Consider the following 24,748-nt stretch of genomic DNA (forward strand, 5'->3'; position numbering starts at 1 on the left):
GCATGCCGCTGCTGGACCTCGCAGCGCAGCTGAGGAAGGAGCGTGTGTTTTTAGAAAAAGCAGACAACGCCCCCTCCCCCCGAATCCGGGACACGTCCTTTACACCATGTGTTTGTGTCATGACAAACAGCAGCACTCAAGAAAGGAAAAAGTAGTTGCCGTAGTAACAGAGATCCTGTATACAGCGATGTTGGCTGAGAGGCAGGGCTCAGCAGGGATGCTACTTCCCAAAACATTACCATCACTTCCCTCAGTAGTTTGAGGGCAGGAAAAATCTGAGTATAACTCAGTGACCTACTGAAGAGCTAAACAGACTCTTCCTCTACTTCGTTCTTCAGTTTTCTTCTTCAGAAGCACTTTATTATGTGGCCTTAAAACATCACACGATGCCCCAGCAGCTGAGCCTCCAGCAGGTCTGCTCTGCCCTGGAGATCCCCACCCCTCGTGGTCATGAAAGCCACACCAATGGCCTCACACCTCGGAAAGTCAGATGATTCTTCTCCACGTCAACACCTCACTTTTCCATTCTGACGTTTGAAATGTGACCTTCAATAAATCTTATATTCTGAGTCATCTTGAACATGAGGGTTGCAAGTAACCCTATGTGATAGAGCATTTAAATTAAGTAATAGTTTTTACACTTTGGGATCCTACAAATAGTTTGACGGCATTACTGCCATTAGTTTTATACCAATATGTGCACATTTAACATTGGTAACATAGTCCAGTTCTATACACCGCTGTATTAAAATACCATTTTCTCTATAAACCCAGGCAGTAGAGATGATTCTATTTATTATCGCTAGCATGATATCAAGATACATTAACGTTGCCTGTACAATGTGGACAGACGTCCTGTGACAACAAAAATATTAATTTAAACATCCTCTTTGGAAGCAGCACATGTATAATAATGACTACAGTTGGAATAAAAATCTTGGAAGGACATTTAAAGTCGGTTTGTCACTTTAAAATATAGGCTTGTTAGAAGATTCTTATTTTTCAAAGCTCATTTCCAATGAAAAATTATTGAAGAAGGGGACAATGTAATTTACTTCCCCTAGCAGGCAGAAAGTTGATTCTCTACTCCTCTTTTGAGGTGAAATACACCCAAATCCAACAGAGGACCTTGCAAGTAATATCTTTCTAAACGTGTGAACGTAATTAGGGTGACTTTTATTTTTAACAGGCACTTTCATTGGTATGATGTTTAATTGCTACACTACAGGTAACAGTCATGTTTTAATGTGAATATTTTCCCAAAAAAGCAACACTTGTAATAATTTCAATTTTAGGTACTATTTATTTGTAATAGAGGCCCCATTACATCTTACAAGGTTTGAAAGTAGCTGACTTTCAAACCAACTTTTTGGTTACTGTTTGAGCTTGGTTAAATTATACTGTGTGACCCCAGTCGCGTTGAGGGAAGGCATTCTCGAGTTCAATTTTTTTGCCTGATTTATGGAAACTTCAGGGAACGCAGGCTCTGACCACCTCTTAGATTTAGGAGGAAACTTCCACGGAACTAGGCTACCCAGGATCCCCTGGTAATTACTGATCAGTCAGAGGGCTCTTTGCACAGGGACACCAGGCATTTTCTCGGAGACCAGCAGGCTGTGGTTCTGTTCCAGCCACGACGGCACTTCAGGAGCTGGTATCGACAGACTAAATTCTCCCCAGCAGGAGGGAGGCGGGCATTTTACTAAGCTTTCTCCCTAAGGTAAGTGTAAGGCAACTGTCGGGTATGTGAATATTTACACTCTGTCACCGCGGTCCCAGGACAAGTTCCACATTAGGTATGTGGAGAATCAGGTCAGCATCCAGAACCTGGAGAACCTCTCTCCCCTCTAATGGCCACTTCCACTGCTCATGGGTCTCCAGAAGAATCTAAAGCTTCACTCAGCTGGCTATTTCAAAGAAAAAACACATTTTTGGCCAAAGTATCGGGACGCCTTCTGAAGGCTCTGGTTAGCTTTGTGACGACACGCTACCCTGGGGTATCCTGGCAACGTGCCGGCACCTGGCGAGGCTCTTCAGGCTCTCGGGGGGCATCGTCCCGATGTGTGTCCATACCCGGCAATGGAGGTGTGGACGTGCCGCCTGTCTTGCCCAGTCTTTCCAACTCAAAGGTGAAGGATACATGGGCTCTCCCGCCTTTTCACCTGGCTATGTGCAAAGCTCCAAAGGCAGGGAGACATGCACACACAACCTAGAACTTATTTAAGCTGTTGATTACAACAGCAAAAACACTTCTTAAATATGCAGTTACGTCTCAAACAGAATCATTATTAAATTAGGAGTGTTAACCTTCGTATAGAGTGAAGCACGCAGCAAAAGCACTTAGAAGAGCTAGATCCATTTTAATAAATTCCTTTAAAGGCAATAATGCTCAAAATAGCGCATAGGTACATATACTACATATACACACATATACATGTGTGTGTGTATGGATACACAAACACGTGTGTGTATGTGTGTATATATATATAGTTGCCTCTTGTAAGATTTTAGAAATTATAGGCATACTATTGTTAACAAGCTCTCTAGAGCATTCTGATACATACCCTCCCAGAAGAAGGGCCTGAGCTACCAGACTAACCTGAAGAATCTGTTTGCTTGAATGAGTCATAGCTGAAACTTTAAAGACTCTCTCCTAGTTCAAGATGTGGTTACACAGTACAAAGAATAAACAAGTCCTAATGACAACTGCCAGGCAGGAAACTGCATAAAAATAAAATATAAAAAATAATGAACCTCAGACATAATCGGAACCTTAGGCTCTTTGGCCCGTGGACTTCCCAGTACACTGGAAGGCTGCCATGAGCTGAGGAGAAGAGCTCCTAGCGAAGCGCACTGACTGCTTCTGAGCTGGCCGGGCCGGCCTCCCACAGTCCCACCTGCTGAAATGACGCTCCTTCTGCCCAGGCTGGGAGCCCCCAACCCAGAGAAACCCTCAACCTGGAACACAGAATTCTGGGAATCGAATTTTTGTTCCACTGAGGGGCTGGAAGGGATGTAATACTCAAATAAGGGCAGGGGCCAGGCAGGTGGGAGAGGATGACGAGGCCATGAAGATGCTCCCGTCCACTAGGAAAGGGACGCATGGCAGCTGCTGGCTCCCGCGAGAGCCAGATGGAGGGGCCGCCTGGAGAAAAGCCGGGCTCTCCTGAACGGCTCCGCAAAGGGATGAACGACGGCGTGGGACTGGCCTCCTGGTCCTAGCGGGGAGGGATTCTTGGAGACAGGTTAATGAAGCCCTGAAGGGTCAGCAGCAAACAAACGAACATCCTGATGAGGAAGGCAGCTTGCTCCCCACCTCTGTCGCCCCCAGGACTCGCGCTACACCCCGTGGATCCTTTGCTTTCACCAAGTCCTGCCTTGCTCTTGTTCATAAACATTCCCACTTCTCTCTTTTCTCTCATGGTTCTAAACCACAAAAACACACTGGATTTTACTCTCCATGAAAGAGGTGATGGGCCGCTCCTGGCAGTGGCCTCCTGTATCGATTCGAGACCTCCGACCACCTTCCTGGCACCTTGAGCTCCATGGCCTGCCACCCGCTCTCAGGCTTTTGATCTGGTCTTTTCATTTCACCTTTCCCAGCCTCAGCCTTAGAAGGCCACAGACCCAGATCTCCACGTCTATTAGCCCTGAAAAGCAGCTCAGCAGCTCTAGGGTTGAAAGAAGTACGTTCTCACCAGCTGTTTCCTTCCCACTTAATTTAAGTGCACGCCTTAGCTTGTTCTAATCAGTAAAGGGGCATCGGAAGGTTTATAAACCTTCCAGCCCCACCAGGTAATTATCTCAGCAAGGTCAACAATTTTATAAGCCCTCATTTGAAAAACAGGGGAACAGCAATGGCTATCAACCAGAACCTGTACAGCGTCTCCTATTGTAGCTGTTTTCTCTTTAAATTGTAATTCTTCTCCTATTTTAGCTGTTTTCTCTTTAAATTGTAATTCTTTTTTTTTTTTTTTTAATTCAGGAAAAATATCAGTACAAACTGCCTGAAAGCACAAAGCTGCCTCCTGCTGTGGACCTAGAAGGGAGCCTAAGAGAAGACGCTCCCCTCTCCGCTGCAACACCCTCTGAAGGCTGACTGGGCGGGCTTTATGGCGTGTAAGGCGACACGAACACCAAAGCAGGCCTCCAGGGCACTGAACGAAGGGGGCTCAGTGGGACTACATTTAGGACACAGTGGGGAAATTAATTCATTCGCCCTGAAAGGGCCTTTCCCCTGACTGGTAGGGTTTTCTAGAGGCCCTTTTGAAAGAGGGTTCGACAGGGATACGGAATTACAAGATTCCTTACAGAGTCTCTGAAATAGAAGTTGCAAAGAAACTTCCCTCTAGCCAGCAGGTTTTAAAAAAATGCAGATTTTACTACTGTCATGCAGCTGGATTTCATAGCTACAAGCTAATAGCTGTGACGAAGGAATTATTAAAGTGTTAAATATTTCATTTAAAAGGGAACATTGCAGTCACTTTGAAAAGAAAACTCAGAACTCATCGGTTGAAAACCGTCACGTGTGAGACGGCACAGGGAGGACGGTCAAGGGCCTCCACACTTGCCCCGGGGACAGCCTCCTGTGGTGTCCTCAGCACAGGCCAGGCACTTCCCCAGCGAGGGCACTGCAGCCTGGCAGGAAAAGCACAAAGCCACACGCTTGGCAGACCTGCCGCCCATCGCCTGGCCACGCCTGCCAGGACGGTCTTCAGGGGCAGAGGGAAGGAAGCGTCTACACACACACATTCTGGGTCTGAAAGCAGATCTTAGCTTTTTGTAGGCCTGCTGTTCTTGAACTCATTGTGAAATACTGTTTTCGGCACAGTGCTTCTTTAGTCATTCCAACGGCTTTTGCCATCGATCTCTAAGGCTACAAGTATTAAGATGTATATTATACAAAGAAGCTAAAACTTTTTTATAAATAAATATAAAGAATTGAGGGAGTATTCACAGAAAATAAGTTTAAATGATAGTTTACTATGAAAGAAACAGTAAGATTTATTTCAGGAGTCATGGCTTCATTAAACAACTATTTCTTGGAGAAAAATGAATTCAAAATAAACAAACCTGACCTTTTTAAGAGGCTATATTATAGGGAGGACCCAACCTCCCTAAATGCTTCACTGTGGACAGCTAGCTCATTAGCAAAACACAAACCCCCTTCACAAAACTCAGAAAACAAAACATTAATTTGTTTTTGAAATTAAATGACTAAAACAACAATCCCACAAGGAATTAGAACACTTCTTATGCACACTCACCTTTCACTTTCATTTCTTCAACAGCACCATGAACCTCACCCCGACCTGCGGCCTCTCCTTCCCACAGAGAAACCCCACCTGCTGCGGCCCGAGAAAAAGGCAGCCACCCAGGCCTCCAGGCATCTGGCCAGGAGGACAGCTCAACGGTTCCTTGTCAGAAATACCCAGATAATTAACTTGTTCCTACTCAGACTTCAGAAATCCTCCAAGTTAAGAAGTTGAATGATGTGAAATTTCCAATATTTGACGTTTTAACCTACAAAATGGCAATTCCATATGGTTCAACTCAGCACCGTTTTGTGACCAGCCTAACAAAACAAATAGACGGAGAGCACCACAGTCATCTGGAGGAAGGAGCCTGAGAGACGAGCGGTCCTGCCCGAGCTGAGGGGCCTTTGGGCAGCAGCAGGCCAGGCCAGGCCAGGCCAGGCCAGGCCAGGCCAGGCCAGGCCCGGGGTAGTGGGACAGATAGCGCAGCCAGAGCAGAGGCCAGAGCCTTCCAGGCCGGGCTCCAGGAGTTACCTGTGGAAGTGCTGAACTCAACGAGGAGCTCAGTTATCACTACGCTTCTAACCAAGTTGAAACAGGGAGGTCTGCTCTAAATCTCAGAGGAATATGATGAAAAATGACACCCAAAAGGATGTTAAACGTGTTCAAAATCTGAGATGCACAGAAAATAGCATTTGTCAAGGAAGCATTTATTCCACAATAAACGCATCCATTCCTCCCCATTTGCAAAGGTTTCTTTTCTTGTGTTGATTCACAGCTTCTAGAAGCTCTGGGGTTGCCAGAGCACTTTGCTTGCGTGGGCCTTTTCCGCTCACCACAATTTCACTGGCTAAGGGACAGAGAGAAAGAGAGCACAACCAACCACCACTGGACAGAAAGGGGTGTCACCACATCTGGGGGTTAGTGCCAATTAACTCCGTGTTAGCAATCATATTACAACCATCTACCACCTCCCTTCTTAAAATGTAAAATCCCCACACCTGGTCCCTGCCTGGGACGTGTGATTGAGCTAAATTAGAAACACCTGGCTGGCACATGCTGCTGCGTGGGAAATCCTGGCCCTACAGCAACCACTAACTGTCAGCAGGCGGGCCTAGCCTGGGGGACCTCCTGCCACCAGCGGGGTGCGAGAGGTTGCCCTCACCCCAAAACCCAGCTGGCAGGGACCTGGCCTCAGCAGTGAGTGTCCACCAGCACTGCAGGGCTTGCCCAACAGGGGATGGGCTACTGGGTGACTGGACGGACTTCATCCTTCCCCAATGCCTACCTGCAGCTTGTGCTGGTTGCCCAGACTGACCATGACCATGACCATGACCATGACCAGCTGGCAGAGGAGATGGCCAAGCTCGGGCCCAGAGCCGGGAAGGCGGGGGGAGGCAGGGTGAGAGTGGTCCCAGCTCTCTTCAAGCACTGAGGACAGGACTTCAGGATTTTATAAGCTCACCCCCTGCTGACCCCCTCATTAGATCATACAGATCCTTCCTGACCTAGTTTCGTAATTTCTCTGCTCTGAAATTTTCCAATCCTTAAATTTCAGCTCACTTACGTGATAAATGTAAAGAGAAGGAGAGCCGCTTGGCCAGTTCTCTCCTGCTCCTGCCAGAGCAGTAACCCCCAAATGGCAACAGGAGATCGAAGGGTTCACTGTTCCAAGGTTCCCAAGCCCCTACTGTAAAAACAAGCCCACCAGGGCTTCCCTGGTGGCGCAGTGGTTGAGAATCTGCCTGCCAATGCAGGGGACATGGGTTTGTGCCCTGGTCTGGGAAGATCCCACATGCCGCGGAGCAACTAGGCCCGTGAGCCACAACTACTGAGCCTGCGCGTCTAGAGCCTGTGCTCCGCAACAAGAGAGGCCATGATAGTGAGAGGCCCGCGCACCGCGATGAAGAGTGGCCCCCGCTTGCCGCAACTAGAGAAAGCCCTCGCACAGAAACGAAGACCCAACACAGCCATAAATAAATAAATAAATAAATAAATAAATAAATAAATAAATAAATAAATAAAATTACAAAAAAAAAAAAAAACTTAAAAAAAAAACCCAAAAAACAAGCCCACAGCAGGACCCCCATCCTGCGCCTGGCAAGGGGGTGGGGCACACGAGGAGAGTCACCCACACCCTCGACTCAGCCCAGCGACCTGAGGTGCTGGTTCCGAGCAGGCGGTCAGTGCTGGGCGGGGGGGCGATGCGGCCACAGCACCACCTCGGCCCGCGAGGGCCCCGTTCTCGGGGGCAACAACGGAGGGTCTCTGGACATGAGTAGGGCGTGGGGCAAAGGCCCACTCCAGCTCTCACGCCCTACCCTAGAGACGCCCTTTTAGACGTTCTGGGGCTCCCAGCGGAAGACACCGTCTGGAGACAGCCCTACGTGATGCAAGGGGGCTGACGTGGTACCCTGTTCAGCTTCAGTTCATTACGAGCAAAAACGTCCAGGGTCCTACCTGGTCACTCATCGGACCTTGTCAGTCAACTCAGCTATTAGCTCACCTGGCTTGAACTTTCCTACCTGCCTTCCCTGAACCTGCTCCACCTTCAAGTTCAGTTTTGCTGAAACCACAGCAGCAACTAGAACCATTAAACTTACTGAGCGCATTCCATTTTGAAACTCAAGATGGCTTTAAATTTACCTCATCTAAAATCTCAGGGTAATTTTTTTTCCTTACGTGTATGCATCTATATGTATATATCTATATGTAAGTATATACTCAATGATATTAAAATGACCATGAAAAAATCACTGTGCGAAATAAACCTCTGGTATGTGTCTAGAATGATTTTAGTTGCCCTAATTAAGCCTCAAACAAAAGCTTACAAAGAAGCGTCCGGGAGAGTGTTTTTCGGTTATCGCTGACTTCATGTGCCATCAGCACACCGCGTGTAGACGGTAAGTTCATCCCTACAATAATTCATCCCTTGCGAACACAATATTTCACGACGGTGAGTTTGAGGGGTTAAACTGAAAACTTATTCAAGAAGACACACTGACCGAGTGTATGGAGTGGCCAGCTGTCCACGCATGAGCCTCGTTCTCTGTGCTGTTGGCAAGCAGATAAAGTTCACAATAAGCTTATTGAAAAACTTACTGCCATTCAGATGTGTTCCCATGTAAACCTTTCAGCCAGCGAGAGTCAGGAGCCGATCTGCATGGATCATTTGTATTGCCTTTGCCAAGAATTACGTGACCACGTGCCAAAACTAACACAACCACTTGGAACGGGTGGAGACTGCGCTCCCCTATCCGTTCAGTGCGGCCACACGCCGCCTCTGTCCAGACGATGCGAAAACGCCACGTCAGTGTGGTCGGTAACCTGAGCTGGGAGGTCGGTGGCAGTCAATAGGTCAGCCCCCCTGAACCAAACACTGCGAGGCGGCCGAGGTACTGACCTTGCTGGAAGATGGGATGGTGAAGAGCAGGCACGGGCAGCTCCTCGAGGGCCGCGGGCTCATGGAAATAGGCACCCAGCCAAGCCGCACACTGCACCAGGGGCTCCGTCACGTCCTCTGGACCTCCGGGCCGCTCGGGAGGAGCAGGGGCCTCCCCGGGGCTGCAAAAGAGATAACAGGAGCTGATTCAGCCTCTAGGCCCAGCGTCCACACGACTAGAAGCAAACAGAACACGCCCACTGCCTCTAAATGGGTCAGCCTGTAGCTGCCTTGCAGGTATGCACGTCTCGCCTAGGTGTGCAACGGGCGCCAGGACGGCAGAAAGGTGCTGGCGGGAGGACGGGGGCCGCAGCCAGGGTCACCCCGACCCGCGCTTCCACCTCCAGCTGTGAGGACACGATCTCTGGAAAGAGGCAGTTCCCGGGAAGGATGCCCGGTACCTGAGCTCTTCTATTTGGGGCTGAGCGTCTGCAGTCACCCTGCAGAGCAGGGATGTGAGGGCACAAGGACGACAAGCACGGAAGCAACTCCAGGGGGAGTGTGCCTGCCCCTTCCTGAGACTATCACCTGCATCAGTTTTGATCTGTAGAATCACCAAGTACTCATCTTAAAAAATATTTTCCAGAAATATCGATACCCTCAAAGTAATTAGCCTGCAGGCACCCACCCCTCCCACCACATTTCGATGACAGACCAGCACGGTTACATGTGCTCTGTGGCTTTGAGCTGGCTTCCGGGGGACTCCCTCCGAGTTCACACTGGGTCTCACGCTTCAGAGAGTCTACTCTGCGCGCTGGTCCCTCTGTGAGTCTCATTTCAGTTGCAGCGCCGTGACTTCCGTGCCCGGGACTTCTATCTATCTGGTTCTCTTCTGAGTCTTCTCGTTCATTCACTGTGGTCACTGCGCTCCCTTTTATCTCCGTGAGTTTAAACCAACACGTCTTAGACTCACTTCGGATGGTCTCACTGTTCTTCTACTCGGGGTGCTAATCCTTCTGTTTGGGGATCCTGTGGCTCCCCTCAAGGAGTTGACTTCTCACCTTCAGCAGGGGCCGATTTTCAGGGAACGTGCTCCGCTGGACTGAGAAAACGTCCCTCTGGAGAGGGTTCACTTTTGCTGCTTCTGAGCCCCCGAGTTTTATGATGGATCCAGCTTTTCTTTTAATTTCTGAGAATGACACAGCCACAAAAGCACTGGCACCAAGTCGGATTTCTTCAGATGCCATTCCTTCCTGACCTCCCAGGCCCTGCACAGACGGCAGGCTTCCCTGCACTTTCCAGCCTGCTGGGCGGGCTTTCTCTAGTCTCCTTCTCAGAGGCTGCAGCTTGAGGCTTTTGGGGGAAGGTGGGAAAAGCCTCCCCCCAGCATCCCGAGGGCGGTCACGCAGGCCTCAACCGACAGGCCGCCTCCTTCAGTGTACACTCACCACCCTTACGAGGGCCCGACTGAATATGCGAGGCCACACCCGCTCGGCAACGTGGCCCAGCACAGGTAGGACGGATGTGGCTGAAGCGCCCGGGAACACAGGCCTGACCTCACCTGCGAGAGGAGAGACACGCCAGTGTGTGCAGGGCCTTACAGATTCAGAAACGTGTGCACTTCATCCTGCAAGCAGTGGGGAGCAGCTGAAGACCTTTAAGCAGCATCTCATAAACAACCCTGTGCTGGGGTCTCAGTCTCTGAGTCACGGTGTTCTGTAGGTCTAAGAGTCTCCAGAGGTCCTTGGATCTTTCCAGAAATAAGCCTCCTTGGATGGGATCCACTCTCTTCCACAATGGAATGAGAGGTGGGTCAGGGAAGGCTTTCTAAGCATGTGAATGTGAATGGCCTTAAGGAAGGAACCAGGAAATGAATGGAAAAGAAGAAACGAGCCCTTCAAGATGACCAGGGAGAGAGGGACCACTGAGACCCCGGCTCTGTAGAGCTGGCCAGTTGGGCGATCCTGCCAGCCACACAGCTGGACTGGGCAGGCCCAGGCCTTCTCCAAGTTGCCAGCTTCTAGGGGTTGCTGGGAGAGGGACTCCCCACGGACAGGGCCCTTTCAGGGTCTGGTCAACAGGAGACCCTGAAGGATGGGGGCTCACTGCACAGGCAGAGAGCGGCGTCTAGTGGAACAGGTGGCAGAATGGCATCTTGGAGACACTTCTGGGGATGGAAACTATCTTCTCATTGCCCTGATTGCTCTCCCCATTAGGACGTCTGCCCACAGAAAGGTGGGGAACTTCTATGCCGTGCTTGGCTTAAATATTTTTCCACGTCAGAGAGAAATCCCCAGTGACTCTCTTGCTCTGTCCCCTACTTACTCAGCAAGTAGGGGACAGAGCAGAGCACATGCAGCCCCGTGAGCACACACGTCACCGCGGGGCTGTGAGAGGGCAGCGGCCCAGTGGCCCACGCGTGACACCTGCTCAAACCGGGAGTGAGCAGAGCTAAGGGGCAGATGTCACCGCCCTCGACCCACGCAGGAAGCAGGAGAGGGACCGGGACACCTCAGGACCGGGGCGCCAGCCACCTTGGCAGGGCACCTCCTGCAGAGCCGGGCGGGGTGGGGTGCTGGTGGGGGAGGGCAGCAAACACGGGTGCCACACAGGCCTGGGTGGTCTCCAGGGCTTGAGGGGCCTTCTCGGCCATCACACCCTACAAACGGGGCTCCCTGGGTGGGGGGTATACAGTCCAGGAGACAGGCATCTTAACCTGGGAGGCAGGGGGGCTCTGTACCCACCAGTGACCTGCTTGCTTGGGGAGTTACAACCTCTTACTCAGATGCCCTGGTTCGCTCAGGGGTATCTAACAAAGGCCACAGAGCTGTGGGCATCCCGGGCGCTGCCCACGCTGGTAGCCGTTTCCTCTGGGTTGCTAAGGGAACTGAAACGTGAGCTGTGTTTCCCAGCATGTCCCACTCTTAAAAGGATACTTGAAGAATTTTTATAGTAGTAAAATTCATCTTAAATTGATTTTTTATGCTTGTGCTAAAGATCTCAACCTCTGATTTACTCTGTAGTTCTCCTTTTTAACTCTTTCTCTATTGGCATTAGATAACCATTCATGGGTGAAATGTAATTAAACAGCTTTGATTCTGAAGTAAGGATTTATGATACTACATTTAAAATGAATGGCATTAAACACACACATAAAACCAGATTTTTAAAGCCATGACACAAATTTCCATTTCTACAATAAAGTGAAATTTATTCTCTGCCCTGCCCTCTCCTCCAACCTCGCTCTGCTCGTCCCTGAAAGAGCTGTGGTGTGACAGTAGCACAGCGTCACTAACGGCCGCTCCTACTATGGAGGAGTTTCTCCAGGCTTCCTACCCACGAACCCTGAAACCCCGATAATTATGGGCTCCGTGGCCCACACTCATTTAAATCCCACATTCACGTCTCCCTGGGAGCCTAGCAACTCACCTAACACTAAATGCACAGGCCTGTGGCCACTGCTTCCGGAAAGCACCACCGAGTGGGAGCCCGGCCCCCAGGAGAGCAGCCAGAGAGCCAGCGCGGCAGACGGAGACGAGAGAAAACCGTCCCGACATCCGCAGGGCCAGTGCAGAGGCGACATCAGGGGCAATCCCCCCGAGACCTCCCAGGACATCCTCAATAAAAGTGATCCTGGGACTTCCCTGGCGGTCCAGTGGTTAAGACTTCGCCTTAAAGTGCAGGGGGCACGGGTTCAATCCCTGGTCGGGAAGCTAAGATCCCACATGCCTCACGGCCAAAGAACCAAAACATAAAACGGAAGCAACATCATAACAAATTCAGTAAAGACTTAAAAATGGTCCACATCAAAAATATCTTAAAAAAAAAAAAAAAGAGTAATCCTGAGGTCAATGTTGTGACACTGGAGCCCTTTCGCTTTTTTTGTTTTTCTTTAAACTTGGCCCAAGAGGGCTGGCTAGTGGCTGGAGAATGAATTTGGCTTTGCTGAGCTTTTTAACGTAACAATGGAGAGCATGGGTACGTTTATACAGCAAACATAAAGTCACACATGGTTTGGTTTAAGGGTTTCTTCAAGAAATATGCAACTGTCCGCAACCCCAAGGACCCTGTAAGAACAAACAGGGCAACAGTGTGCCACCTTCGGGGACGCTCCCGGAACCTCAGTGTGTCGGAGAGCCCTGTGTGAAGCTCTCCTGGAGTCGTGACCCCTGAGAAGCAGCCAGACCCATCCCCCTGGGCTTGGAGAAAGAACGTTCTGGTGTTGAATTGCATTTCAGATTTGTTTTGACATAAACCTGTCCATCATTCCAAATCAGGACACAGAAAAGCAGGTGACATGCTCCAGAACAAACTTCGGAAGTGGTTTTTTTTTTGGTTGTTGTTGTTGTTGTTTTAAAATTTATTTATTTTGTTTAGTTTTGGCTGCGTTGGGTCTTCGTTGCTGCACACGGGCTTTCTCTAGTTGCGGCGAGCGGGGGCTACTCTTTGCTGCAGTGCGCGGGCTTCTCATTCCAGTGGCTTCTCCTGCTGCGGAGCACGGGCTCAGTAGTTGTGGCACACGGGCTCAGCAGTTGTGGCTCGCGGGCTCTAGAGCGCAGGCTCAGCAGTTGTGGTGCACGGGCTTAGTTGCTCCGCGGCATGGGGGATCTTCCCGGACCAGGGCTCGAACCCGTGTCCCCTGCATTGGCAGGCGGGTTCTTAACCACTGCGCCATCAGGGAAGTCCCTGAAGTGTTTTTAATAAAGCAGGCAGTGATGCCCTACCTAGATTTCTCAGGAGAACCCACGACTTCACAGCATTAGATACACGAGCACAGAAGGTATCAAAGGAAGACCGTCCATCCCACCTGCACGAGGCTTGCACTTCAAGACCCTGGCATGGAGGAGAGCGAGAAGGAAGAGTGACAGCATCACACCTGGGGAAGCGGAGGACTAGAAGGTGACTGCGCCAAATTTAAATGAAATGGCCCTGAGGACAAGGGTCATGCGCACGGGAAGCCCTGCCTGGCTCTGCCGGCCTCCCCCAGGGTGTGCCGCACCCTGGGAGGCTGAGCGCCGGCCCGGGCTAGCGAGGGCAGGGCTGCCTGCTCAGGTGCCGCAGCACCAGGAACCCGCTGGGCAGTAGGTGAGTTGCCGTGGCGGGCAAAGGACGCCAGGCTGGCTGAAGCCATCAGAAAGTGCTGCTCGGGATTCCCTGGTGGCGCAGTGGTTGAGAGTCTGCCTGCCAATGCAGGGGACACGGGTTCGAGCCCTGGTCTGGGAAGATCCCACATGCCGCGGAGCGACTGGGCCCGTGAGCCACAACTACTGAGCCTGCGCGTCTGGAGCCTGTGCTCCGCAACAAGAGAGGCCGCGATGGTGAGAGGCCCGCGCACCGCGATGAAGAGTGGCCCCCGCTTGCCACAGCTAGAGAAAGCCCTTGCACAGAAACGAAGACCCAACACAGCCATAAATAAATAAATTAAAAAAAAAAAAAAAAGAAAAAAAGAAAGTGCTGCTCAAGGTCTAACCCCGCATGGAGGATGGCTGCGCGCCTGGCAGGCCGCCCGCAAAGTGGGAGGGGCGTCCCCAGCTCTGTGCCCTCCGGTCTGTCCCACACGACGAATGTGCTCAACACTTTAACCTACCCAGCTGGGCAGGAGGTTTGGGTGTGTGGATTTTGGGGTGCCTCAAGACTTCACTGGCAGCAAAGAATCACTAAAATGATCATAAAATCATAAGGATGTCATGTACTTGGGCTTAAATCCCATTTGATGTAAGAAAACAGGCCCAAAGTTCCGAGTTCCTCCCACCTGGCGGGCACCATTCGTTACACCCAGCGGGGAGACTGTGTAACACGCCGCGCACTGGCAGGGCTGTGCCTTCCAGACTCTCTGTGTGGCCCCAGTACCTTTCCAGCATCTCTCTCTTCATGGGATGAACCAGCCTTATGGTTGGGGAACGTTAACTGGTGATGCCAGAGGGTCACCTAAGAAAAGAGATGCCAAGACTCATATTCTTCTGAGTCCCTCTGGAATCTGGCAGGGTGACCCAGGTGTTGTCCTTTAGCAAGGCTGGGAGATTAGTCCACAAGGAAGCACACGGACTCTCCAATACAATCTGAGCGTCAAGAAGCGCCCAGAGCCTTGGCCGCGCACAGCAGCTCAGACCCCCTGAGGATGCAAAGCCTCGCCTCCTCTGGCTTCCAGGACTCAGTGTGGAGGGCAAGGGCCCCCGGAACTCCAGAGTGGGGTGCCACACCTCACAGGCTCAGGAAGGTGCACATTCACTGCAGAAACTTAAAACTGCAGTTGAGGTGACGTTATAAACATCATGTGGACACTCTTGCTAGATAGCCCTGGTAAACACACAATTATGTCCAAGTTAGTGGAGGCTGGTAGAGTCTCTCGCGTTTGCATCTGATGGATGTGTCCCACATTTAATTATGCCTTCTTGCTAAAGCTCAGATGCTTTTCTTCCAGTGGTAGGATTGAAGACAAATAAATCATGCTACCTGCTTTCAATAAAGTCCTTTTTTTTTTTAAATGAGAAGGCTGAATAAAGGCTTTAAACTCTATATTCCAACCAAATTTAGTGGTTTGATTCCATTCAAGCATTTACTCAGGATCCATTAAGTACCTGGCTTATTGGCAAGAGTATCGACTTGGGGTTTATAGTCCAACTGGGCAGGCAGGGAAGGTGAAGGTAAAACAGACAGGTATCTGCCACCCTCCTGATGGCTGTGCTGAAGGAGCCCTTCCCGGCCTGACTGGGACTTTCACACGCCATCGCCATGATGAACGAACAATGAAAGTGACGGTTCCGTGACACCGCCTGGTGGCCAGCAGCTCTTTGGGCAATAACACCACGCGGGTGTGACAGAGTTTGTGTAGTTTGAACATTCTAGAGTTATAGTAGGACACAGAGTAGAAAAAGGAGAAAGTGCTGATGCCAGTAATAAGAAACACAGATCTCAAATGATACAACTAAGTCACAGGTGAAAAAGAGGAGGCGTGACAGTGGAGGTTCATCTATGGACACAACTGTAGCCTCCCTGCTGCTAATGACAACGCGGGCAGCAGTGTTTGCTGTTTATCAGGTGCTGTTCTAAATGATTCACGTGTTAGCGCGCTGATTTCCCACACAACCCTGAGAGCAACACGTGCCCAACTGTGAAAAAAAGGGAGAATACTAATAAACATGCATGAAGTATCAGCAACATACCTGCGTCTGTATAAAAAGGACAGACACAACATGTAGATTTTAATTCTCTGAGACAAGAGCTCCTACTACTTGTAACACATGAGTTTATTAACTGACTTTCACGGGTTTGGTTTTAGTGTCTGTTTTCAAAGACGTTTCTGTACAAAAGGAACATACAAAAGGGAGTAGAGGCCGAAGGCGGCACACTCCCAGCTTCCAGGGAAGTCGACAGGAGGGTGAGCTGGAGTTCCGAGGGTCAGCCCGGCAGATCCTTACTGAGGTTTTACTGTGTGGTTCGTAACGAGAGGAACATAAATCCTGCTCCTTGCCTTTATGCCTTCCACACCACAATCACACCCTCCCCCGCAAGCGAACTCTACAGTTAGGATCCTATCACAGGCCACCAATGGCTCCTGTCCCAAGGTCAATGAGAGGAGGAGGAAGAGGCAGTTTAAAGTTTAACTGGGCCCCAGTTTACTCACTGTCAGGGTGGCCACAGGTATGTTGTTTAAACTGGGTATCAGCTTTTAATGGGCATCCTAAGCCCTCAAAATCTGGGGCTCAAGTTCATGTCAGAACCCAAGCAAGACTACAGAGGGATTCGCTGTGGTACTTTAAAACACCCACCAAGAACACAGAGAAAACTGTATGTAAATTTTCAACTCCTCCCCATATAAGGTACATGTCATAAGAACCGTATGTTTGTTCTTTTTTTTTAAATAATTGCTTCTTTAAAATACATCAGCAATAATAAAACATATTTTTAAGAGACAACTTAAACAGTATACTTGGCAGACAAGAATGCCTTACAAAAGCCTATCTACTTTCTCTCCTAAATGTTCAAGTTGTTAAAAGGAAAACTGTATTTTATCAACACTTTAACATATCATTAAAAATCTCTACTATTTGACAGATGAAGATAAAAACACCCCAAAACTATAGATGAATTATCAGGTCCCTAATGATTCCAAAACAATTACAGGATGCAGAGCAATCGAGTTAAATTTTATTCAAAAGCTTACTACACTTGTGTTTTCTTTTATTTTTCTATCAAGAAACCCATGAGGTTTAAGCACAATTCATTATGTATGAGACCCCACTTGCAGTGCTTGACTGTTGATTAATAGCAAAGTTTGCTGTATGTACATTTGCAACATTAGATGCATACAATATGCTAACTTATTCTTTCACTGAAACTAATTATTTACAAAAATGACTTCTTGAGACTACAATTTATTAAATGCATGCATGCAGTCTCCATTTGGCCCCAAAAGACAGCCTGGAATGAAGATCTTTTACTTGATGTGACAACTTCTAGAAATGCTGTTATTAATATTGTAAATGTGGCAAATAAAGAGTTCAAATAGCCTTATGTCTATGTTGCATTTACTTTCACCACTGAAGCAGTGAACAAAGAAGCTTTTTTAACGTTCACACACATACGAGAGGTATATTCCTCTTTCCCAGCTTAACTTAGCTTCTAACAAGTAAAACGCTTACATGTTGGCAATGAAATAGTTTTAAAAAGAAATAACAGCTAACATAAAAATGGAATAGAAAACCCTAATCATATTGCTGCTTAAGCAGATTTATTACAATTTTGTCAAGAATTTCGTTCATTTGTTTAACTATCTGTAAAAACATGAAATGTTTAAAGAGTCATTCCATCGGTCTCATCAAATTCTTGATACTCCCTCAAGAGTACTTTTTCCCAAAGGATTCTGGGGTTAGGTAACTTCGCATTATTCAACCATTCTGCTCCCTTCTCCCAGAAAAGAAGAACACAGAAGAAATCAGTCCACGAATAAGAATTACAAATGTCTCATCTTTGGATGCAGATTTCAAGTGGGGCATCTGGTCAACCGAGAGCGTCTTTCAAGCTAACACTGCCATGCACGTGGCCCCGAGCTGTGGCCACCTGTTGCGAGCGTCCTCTACAGTCAGGTCTCGCTCTGCCAGGCCAACCTGTACACCCTCCACAGCTGCCCCTCTGATGCCCTCAAAGACTCTGTGTGGCCTTGCTCTGCTCTGCGTAGGCCGTGCGCCACTGTGGCCTTGGGAGAGGCAGAGAGGGGTCCCTGGCCAAGGTGAGGAAACCAGTGCCTGTGCCCCAGGAGAGGACGACAGTGTGGAAGGTCCTTACGCGCTACAGGGTGCTGCTGCCAGCAAAGTCATGCACGGACACCTAAGGAAAGAGAGGAAAAGGCCCTGCTCTGGGACACAGGATTTTAGGGACACAGACGAACTGAAACACCAGTCAGAGGGCCTCTGCTCTCTACAGCAAGTGCTAAGAGAAAAAGTAAATAGCACGAGGATGGGACATCTTCGGGCACGTAGTCAGATGGGTAAAAGATGACTGGTTTTCTACCATGCAATTTCATATCCTGACTCTCTCTCTCAACAACACAGTCGAGGTCAGCCATAGTTATTGCTCAGCATCACACCTTCACTATACAACATGGCACTTTGGAAAGGATGGAGCCACTGAGTTGAGGATCAACCGTATGGAGATGACTCAAGGTAAACCCTTGTGTAAAATTTCGTAGCTGCTATTTACTGACTGCCTAACATGTGCCACGTACAGAATTAAAGACTGTTCTATGTTTATCTCTCCCAATAACCCCTGAGGAGGCATTATTATCTCTATGTTCTAGAAGAGGAAATTGAGGCCCAGAGGTTATGTCATAACAACGAATCAATGCGTAAGGGATGGAACCAGGATTTGAATTAAAGTCTGTTTGATTCCAAAGACCTTAATCTGGACCATCTCCATGAAATCGAAGTACTCTTGCTCATCTCTCTGAAATGGAAACAAACGGTCCCTCTAATCATGACAAGCCCATACGTTCACATGCTCTATTCTTGATAGCATATGCACTAGATAGCATTTGGATTTATTCTTTTATTTTTAGGTAACTTCTGTTAACTTCTTCCTGATCCCCAGGACTACAATCTAGGCCCGTTGCCCTATCATTCAAAGACAATGGGGATCTGAGTGTTGAATCTAGTTCTGTTATATTCTAGATGCTTCCAAGAAGAGACACTAGGTGCCCACACAGTAGGGTCTCAGGCTCGTAGACAGTGGCCACTGGCATTATTGCTCCTCACCCTTAAAGGAAGGCCATGCTTCTGTTTAAATGCCTCAATGACCAGTCCACACAACACACAGTGTTCCTTTACACAGGTAAGAGGGTAAGAGGCCCAAGTCTTAGAATGTTCCCAGCCCATCACCCCCCATCCTCATTCTCCAGAAGCAAAGCCCAGTGTGATCAGGGCACCATCCCAGGTGGTCTGGCAAACCAGCAAGGCAGGCCCTGTGCTAAGGCAGGAGTGGGCCTGGGCTGCACGGAGGAGTCGGACGAGCTCTCCTCCAAGGCTGCTGTGCGTGTCTGAATGAAGGCCCTGCACTGTCATGGAGCTGGCCCCAACTCTGCCTCGAGCCCCGGAGTCCTAGCTGGCACTTTCTTGGTGCTCAGTACCTGCCTCCTGAATGGATGTGTAAACAAGATGCAGTGGTGCCACCACAGCATGTGCACTGAAAAACACCTGCATTTCAGATTCCATTTTTCCAATGAATTTGCTGAAAACCATTCCCCTGGGGGTGGGGTGGAATCCACAAAGATTTTCTGAACAGTGAAAGCCACATTGATCTGCCTTTTCAGATTGTGTAGCGGACTGCCGAGTAACAAAGTCTGTTAAAGCCCAGGGAACAGGCCTCACATCCGATTTTGCTCAGTTTGACAGGACTCCACAGTCAAAACCTGGAAGTGTTTCAGATTCGAAGACATAAAACTAAGTGGCTCTTCCATTTCCACTCCAGATATAAGGCAATCAATCGCATACTGAGATGAAACCAAAGAAAAATGAACTTAAACAGCCAATACTTGAGCCTTCTCTTCATTCCACGACCGCACATCAGCCTGCTGAGCCCCGGCGACCGCCCGCCCCCCCCTTCCACACAGGTGTCAAAGCTGATCACGCTGCACCCGTTTCTCCTTTAGGTTTCCCAGGCCTCCACAAGGAGGTGGGGAGAGGTCCCGGTGGGAAAAACCCCCTAACCACCCCCGCGGCACACAGAGGGCCCAGCAGACGTTCCCGCAGGCTCTGCCTTCCCGTCCGTGGTGGAGGAAACCCGTCCGACCAGGAGCAGGAAGCAGGGACACGCGCGCCCCTCCCAGGCCCCCCGGGAGTTCTGGGATGTGTGCTGCGCCAAGGGGCAGAGAGTCGCAGAGGCAGAGCGCGTGACAGGGAAGGGGGCCGAGCCGGGGCCGGTGAAGCACAGCCGCTGCTCTGAGCCCCTCACCCACCATCCCGCCGTCTCCCACCGCAAGCGGTTTTTTTTTTAACATCTTTATTGGAGTATAATTGCTTTACAATGGTGTGTTAGTTTCTGCTGTATACAAAGTGAACCAGTTATACTTGTACATATATCCCCATATCCCCTCCCTCTTGCGTCTCCCTCCCACCCTCCCTATCCCACCCCTCTAGGTGGTCACAAAGCACCGAGCTCATCTCCCTGTGCTATGCGGCTGCTTCCCACTAGCTATCTGTTTTACATTTGGTAGTGTACATATGTCCATGCCACTCTCTCACTTCGTCCCAGCTTCCCCTTCCCCCTCCCCGTGGCCTCAAGTCCATTCTCTGCATCTGCGCCTTTATTCCTGTCCTGCCCCTTGGTTCTTCAGAACCACTTCTTGTTTTTTTTTTTTTTTTTTTAGATTCCATATATATGTGTTAGCATACGGTATTTGTTTTTCTCTTTCTGATTTACTTCACTCTGTAGGACACACTCTAGGTCCATCCACCTCACTACAAATAACTCAATTTTGTTTCTTTTTATGGCTGAATAATATTCCATTGTATATATGTGCCACATCTTCTTTATCCATTCATCTGTCGACGGACACTGAGGTTGCTTCCATGTCCTGGCTGTTTTAAATAGAGCTGCGATGAACATTGGGGTGCATGTGTCTTTTTTTTTTTTTTTTAATTTTTATTTATTTATATTTATTTTTGGCTGTGTTGGGTCTTCGTTTCTGTGCGAGGGCTTTCTCTAGTTGCGGCAAGCAGGGGCCACTCTTCATCGCAGTGCGCGGGCCTCTCACTGTCGTGGCCTCTCCTGTTGCGGAGCACAAGCTCCAGACGCGCAGGCTCAGTAATTGTGGCTCACGGGCCTAGTTGCTCCGCGGCATGTGGGATCTTCACAGACCAGGGCTCGAACCCGTGTCCCCTGCACTGGCAGGCAGATTCTCAACCGCTGCGCCACCAGGGAAGCCCCATGTGTCTTTTTGAATTATGGTTTTCTCAGGGTATATGCCCAGTAGTGGGACTGCTGGGTCGTATGGTAGTTCTATTTTTAGTTTTTTAAGGAACCTCCATACTGTTCTCCATAGTGGCTGTATCAATTTACATTCCCACCAACAGTGCAAGAGGGTTAACCCCCTTTTCTCCACACCCTCTCCAGCACTTATTGTTTGTAGATTTTTTGATGATGGCCATTCTGACTGGTGTGAGGTGATACCTCACTGTAGTTTTGATTTGCATTTTCTCTAATGATTAGTGATGTTGAGCATCCTTTTATGGGAGCAAGCAGTTTTTGATTCGTTATCTTTGTGAGGGAATGGCTTCCCTCCTCCCGTGAGCCCACAAAGGAGAAATAACACCTTTGGTAGTAACAGGGCTAAAAACGTACTGCCCACCCCAATGTAGTTTCGAAAACTGGTCTCTCCACACAGCTTCAAGTCTACTTTGTCATGATGCGGTTCAGAAAAAAAAAAAGATTTTTCATCTCAGTAAGGGAATATGTATTAATTTAAATGCTAAAATAATAACTAAATGTCCTGAAGACACTACTCTTTTCTTTCCAAAAGGCATGTATTACATGGCGACTGACCTCCATGGGGTTTAGTCCCATTAACTTGAGTACTGAGCTTATTAATAAATAATCCTGCCACTAAATTACCTGTCGAGTACACTGGTTTGTACAGTTCTAAATAAATAATAGATAGTTCCCTATTATCAAACACAGTGAAGTTTTAAAAGAAAAGCATAGCTTATGATATAAGACAATACTGCAGTTTCATCTGGGAACAACTTTCCGTAGCTCCTTTCTCAGAAGGCCTTTGCTTCGCCTGTTTATTGTTGCAGCTGGAGCACGTTAGCTGGTGAGCATAGCTGGAAACACCGTATTTAATATCAGACAAGCATACTGACTATACATTAGTGGCCAAAAAAATCTTAAGCAACTATTAAATGGACAGTTAATGTAATTGTATTTTAAAACTCTGAGGTCATATTTAATTTTGAATTGAAAACTCTTAAAATGAGCTTCCTGGCAAGGACGCAGAGTAATAAAACAACATTAACTAACTACAGAAAAAAACTAAAACTCACATTATTAAAATAAATCCTTCTTCCAGAATACTAATATTTGCAAGATAGATTACAAGAAGCAGAAAACATTTGTACTTCTTCAACAAGCATTGTCACTGGCACTGGAAATCGGGATTGTCAACTTGAAGGATGATATCATTCTGAACACAGAGCACAGATGCCATTTCCCACCGCCCTTTCCTCCTCGATCTGGCGCCTCTCCCAGCATCTTTTGTCTTCCTTCCAGGGTGCTCAAACTGAGTTTAGCAACACCCTGAGGTCTTCCAATCACAGGTCTACCAGCAAAGAACCCAATTATGTTCAAGGGCAGGAAGTAGTGTAACGGGGGCGGGGCGAGGCCTGAAAAGAATGCACAGAGGCCGGGCGGAGAGTGAGGAGGAAGGACGGGTAGGAAACACTTTAGCTGCAAAGCCAGCCAATTAACATTCCCTTTAGGAAGCACCAATTTCTACTCAAAGCAGGTTGGAAAGTCCAATTTTATATGCCTTTTTCCTCCTCTTAAAAATCAATACAGGCCTCTGGGGGCTGTCACACTTGCAGGCAGGCGGGTCTGTGGACCATGAGCTCTGTGCCTGGACCCGGTTCACAGTCCTCCCAGGGGAAGAGGGAGGGGCTGTCACAGGGTTTGCAGCAAAAAACAGGCAGCGTTTATGTACAGGTGTTCTCTGACAGCCAGGACAAGGGAAGAGGCCCTGTGTGTACACCCCGCAGCCAGCCGACAGCACCTCCGAGTGTGCCAAGCCTTGATATGACCCCTGCAGCCATCACCTCGAGCTTGAGAAGAGAGGGGGCGGGGTGGGGGGGAGAAAGAGACGAGATGGTTCAGGCGGGAGCCTGCAGGTCCCGTGCGCCCCTCCCCTCCCCCCAGCACGTCCTCTCCCTGCGCCCCACAGGGACCACCCAGTCCCCAAGGTCAGACTGTGGGCCCTGGGCCACGGCCTTGTGTCAACCAGGACCACAAGGAACCGTCCCCGCTCCGGAGTCTCTCTTCTATTCTCCGCTCCCCAGTCCTCAGCCCTCTCCCTGGCCCGGGCCTCCCTCACCGCTGACGGCGGCTCTGGTGAGGACGCTGCCCCCAAAGGCCCTAGCGCCCCAGTCCCACTTCAACTCTCTCTGGCTTCGGTATGTCTCAGGCTTGAGTAATTTTGAGACCCTTTGAAAAGGAGTCTCAGATGCTCAAGAAAACTGTAGTTTGCGAAACAGTTAACTTAAAAAAGGAAAGTCTTGTGATGTGAAAATGTCTTTCAATTGTGAAATACTACAGAAGCAGCATTTCACCTTTATAAACAGTGAGATGTTTATTCGTAAAGACGTTAACTGCAATGAAAGCATAAATGTAAACATCTCATGAACTCACAGATTCCCTGGAAGGGGAGCACCTTCCCCCCGCCCCATCCCCCAGAGGAGCAGGGTCAAGACCAGGGCTGCTCTGTGCTTGCCCCCATCCTCCCTTCTCCTCCCAAGTCTGCTAGGAGACCAGCGGAGAGGTGCAGGTACAAAAATAATCTATGAGAAACTAGATGTTACAGGAAACTCTGCTTTGCACCGGCATGTGGATACTGCCTTGCGATTACCTTTATTTATTTCTGTGCAGTGAAGACTGTGTGAAACTTACTCCTGCCCGCTTTGCCAGAGCCGGTTCACTCCAGATAACCTACCGGGGTGCTGCATCCCTGCCATACTGGGAACAACGGGCGGACAGCAACAAGGAAATCTGGGATCCCCAACGTTCCCTCAGGAGAGACCGTCTCCATTTACACATGAACTAACATCACAGTTTAGCCGCTCCTGGACATTTTCACACTCAGAATGTAACGCTACGGGTCCGTCCACCGTAGGCCCTCAGCTCAGGCCCTCGACCCCACGTTCATGCTGGGCCGGTACAGCAGCTGCTCTCCACAGCACCTCCTTGCCAGCAGTCACCCAGCACTTGGAGCCATCACTGGGCTCACATTTGGCCCCATGTAGAATTTTCAAGATCCCTGTGGTCGGCACGGCTCCCACGGCTACTCCGGTCAGGGAGGCTGTATCGGAGCCCAGCCAGGCCCGTTTCTCCACCTGCACAAGAGCAGAGCTGCGGCAGAGGCAGTCGGGCCGCGCGGCCGAAGATGCAAACCGCCTGGCCCTGCACACAAGGTGCGGGCAGACCCTGGCCTACACACGTCGACCGGAGCTGCCGCGCCTTTGCTCCGTCTCTGCAGGTGGATCCCGACCTCGCCACACCGCTCCTCCCACCTGTAGTGCCTCCAGGCTCAAATCCCTCTTCAAACCCTAATTCGACCCCTAGCTAAGTGGGCTCCCCTCTGTGAGCTCCACATCCAGCTAGCCGGCCCGTGTGGATCTCTGGGGTGCCGGTCTGGGTGGGGAGGCAGAGGTTGCTGGCACTGCGGCTGACGTCTGCTGAGCGCTGGCTGCGTACTGGGCACCGTGCTCGGCGCTCGGCCTGCGCTAACCCCGTTTCGCCCTCATCACAAGATACGAGGTGAGATCTGGATTCCGGTTTTACTGATGCGGAAACCAGTGCTGAACGGGTTAACAGCAGCCCCAACACATGGCTGAGAAGCAGCAGAGCAGCG

At 49.4% G+C, this 24,748-nt stretch overlaps 1 protein-coding gene across 1 annotated transcript in view; it reads right to left on the minus strand.

Annotated features, from left to right (window-relative positions):
• MGMT (O-6-methylguanine-DNA methyltransferase) overlaps window positions 1-24,748 on the minus strand; it is a 275,720-nt gene that overhangs the window by 36,468 nt on the left and 214,504 nt on the right. Inside the window, exon 3 of the mRNA XM_082423245.1 lies at window positions 8,659-8,819. Coding sequence (XP_082279371.1) covers window positions 8,659-8,819 — 161 coding nt within the window. The remainder of the gene's footprint in view (window positions 1-8,658; window positions 8,820-24,748) is intronic.

This window comes from Balaenoptera physalus (genome assembly GCF_965194825.1).
Source record: "Balaenoptera physalus genome assembly, chromosome: 14".
Lineage (NCBI taxonomy): Eukaryota > Metazoa > Chordata > Mammalia > Artiodactyla > Balaenopteridae > Balaenoptera > Balaenoptera physalus.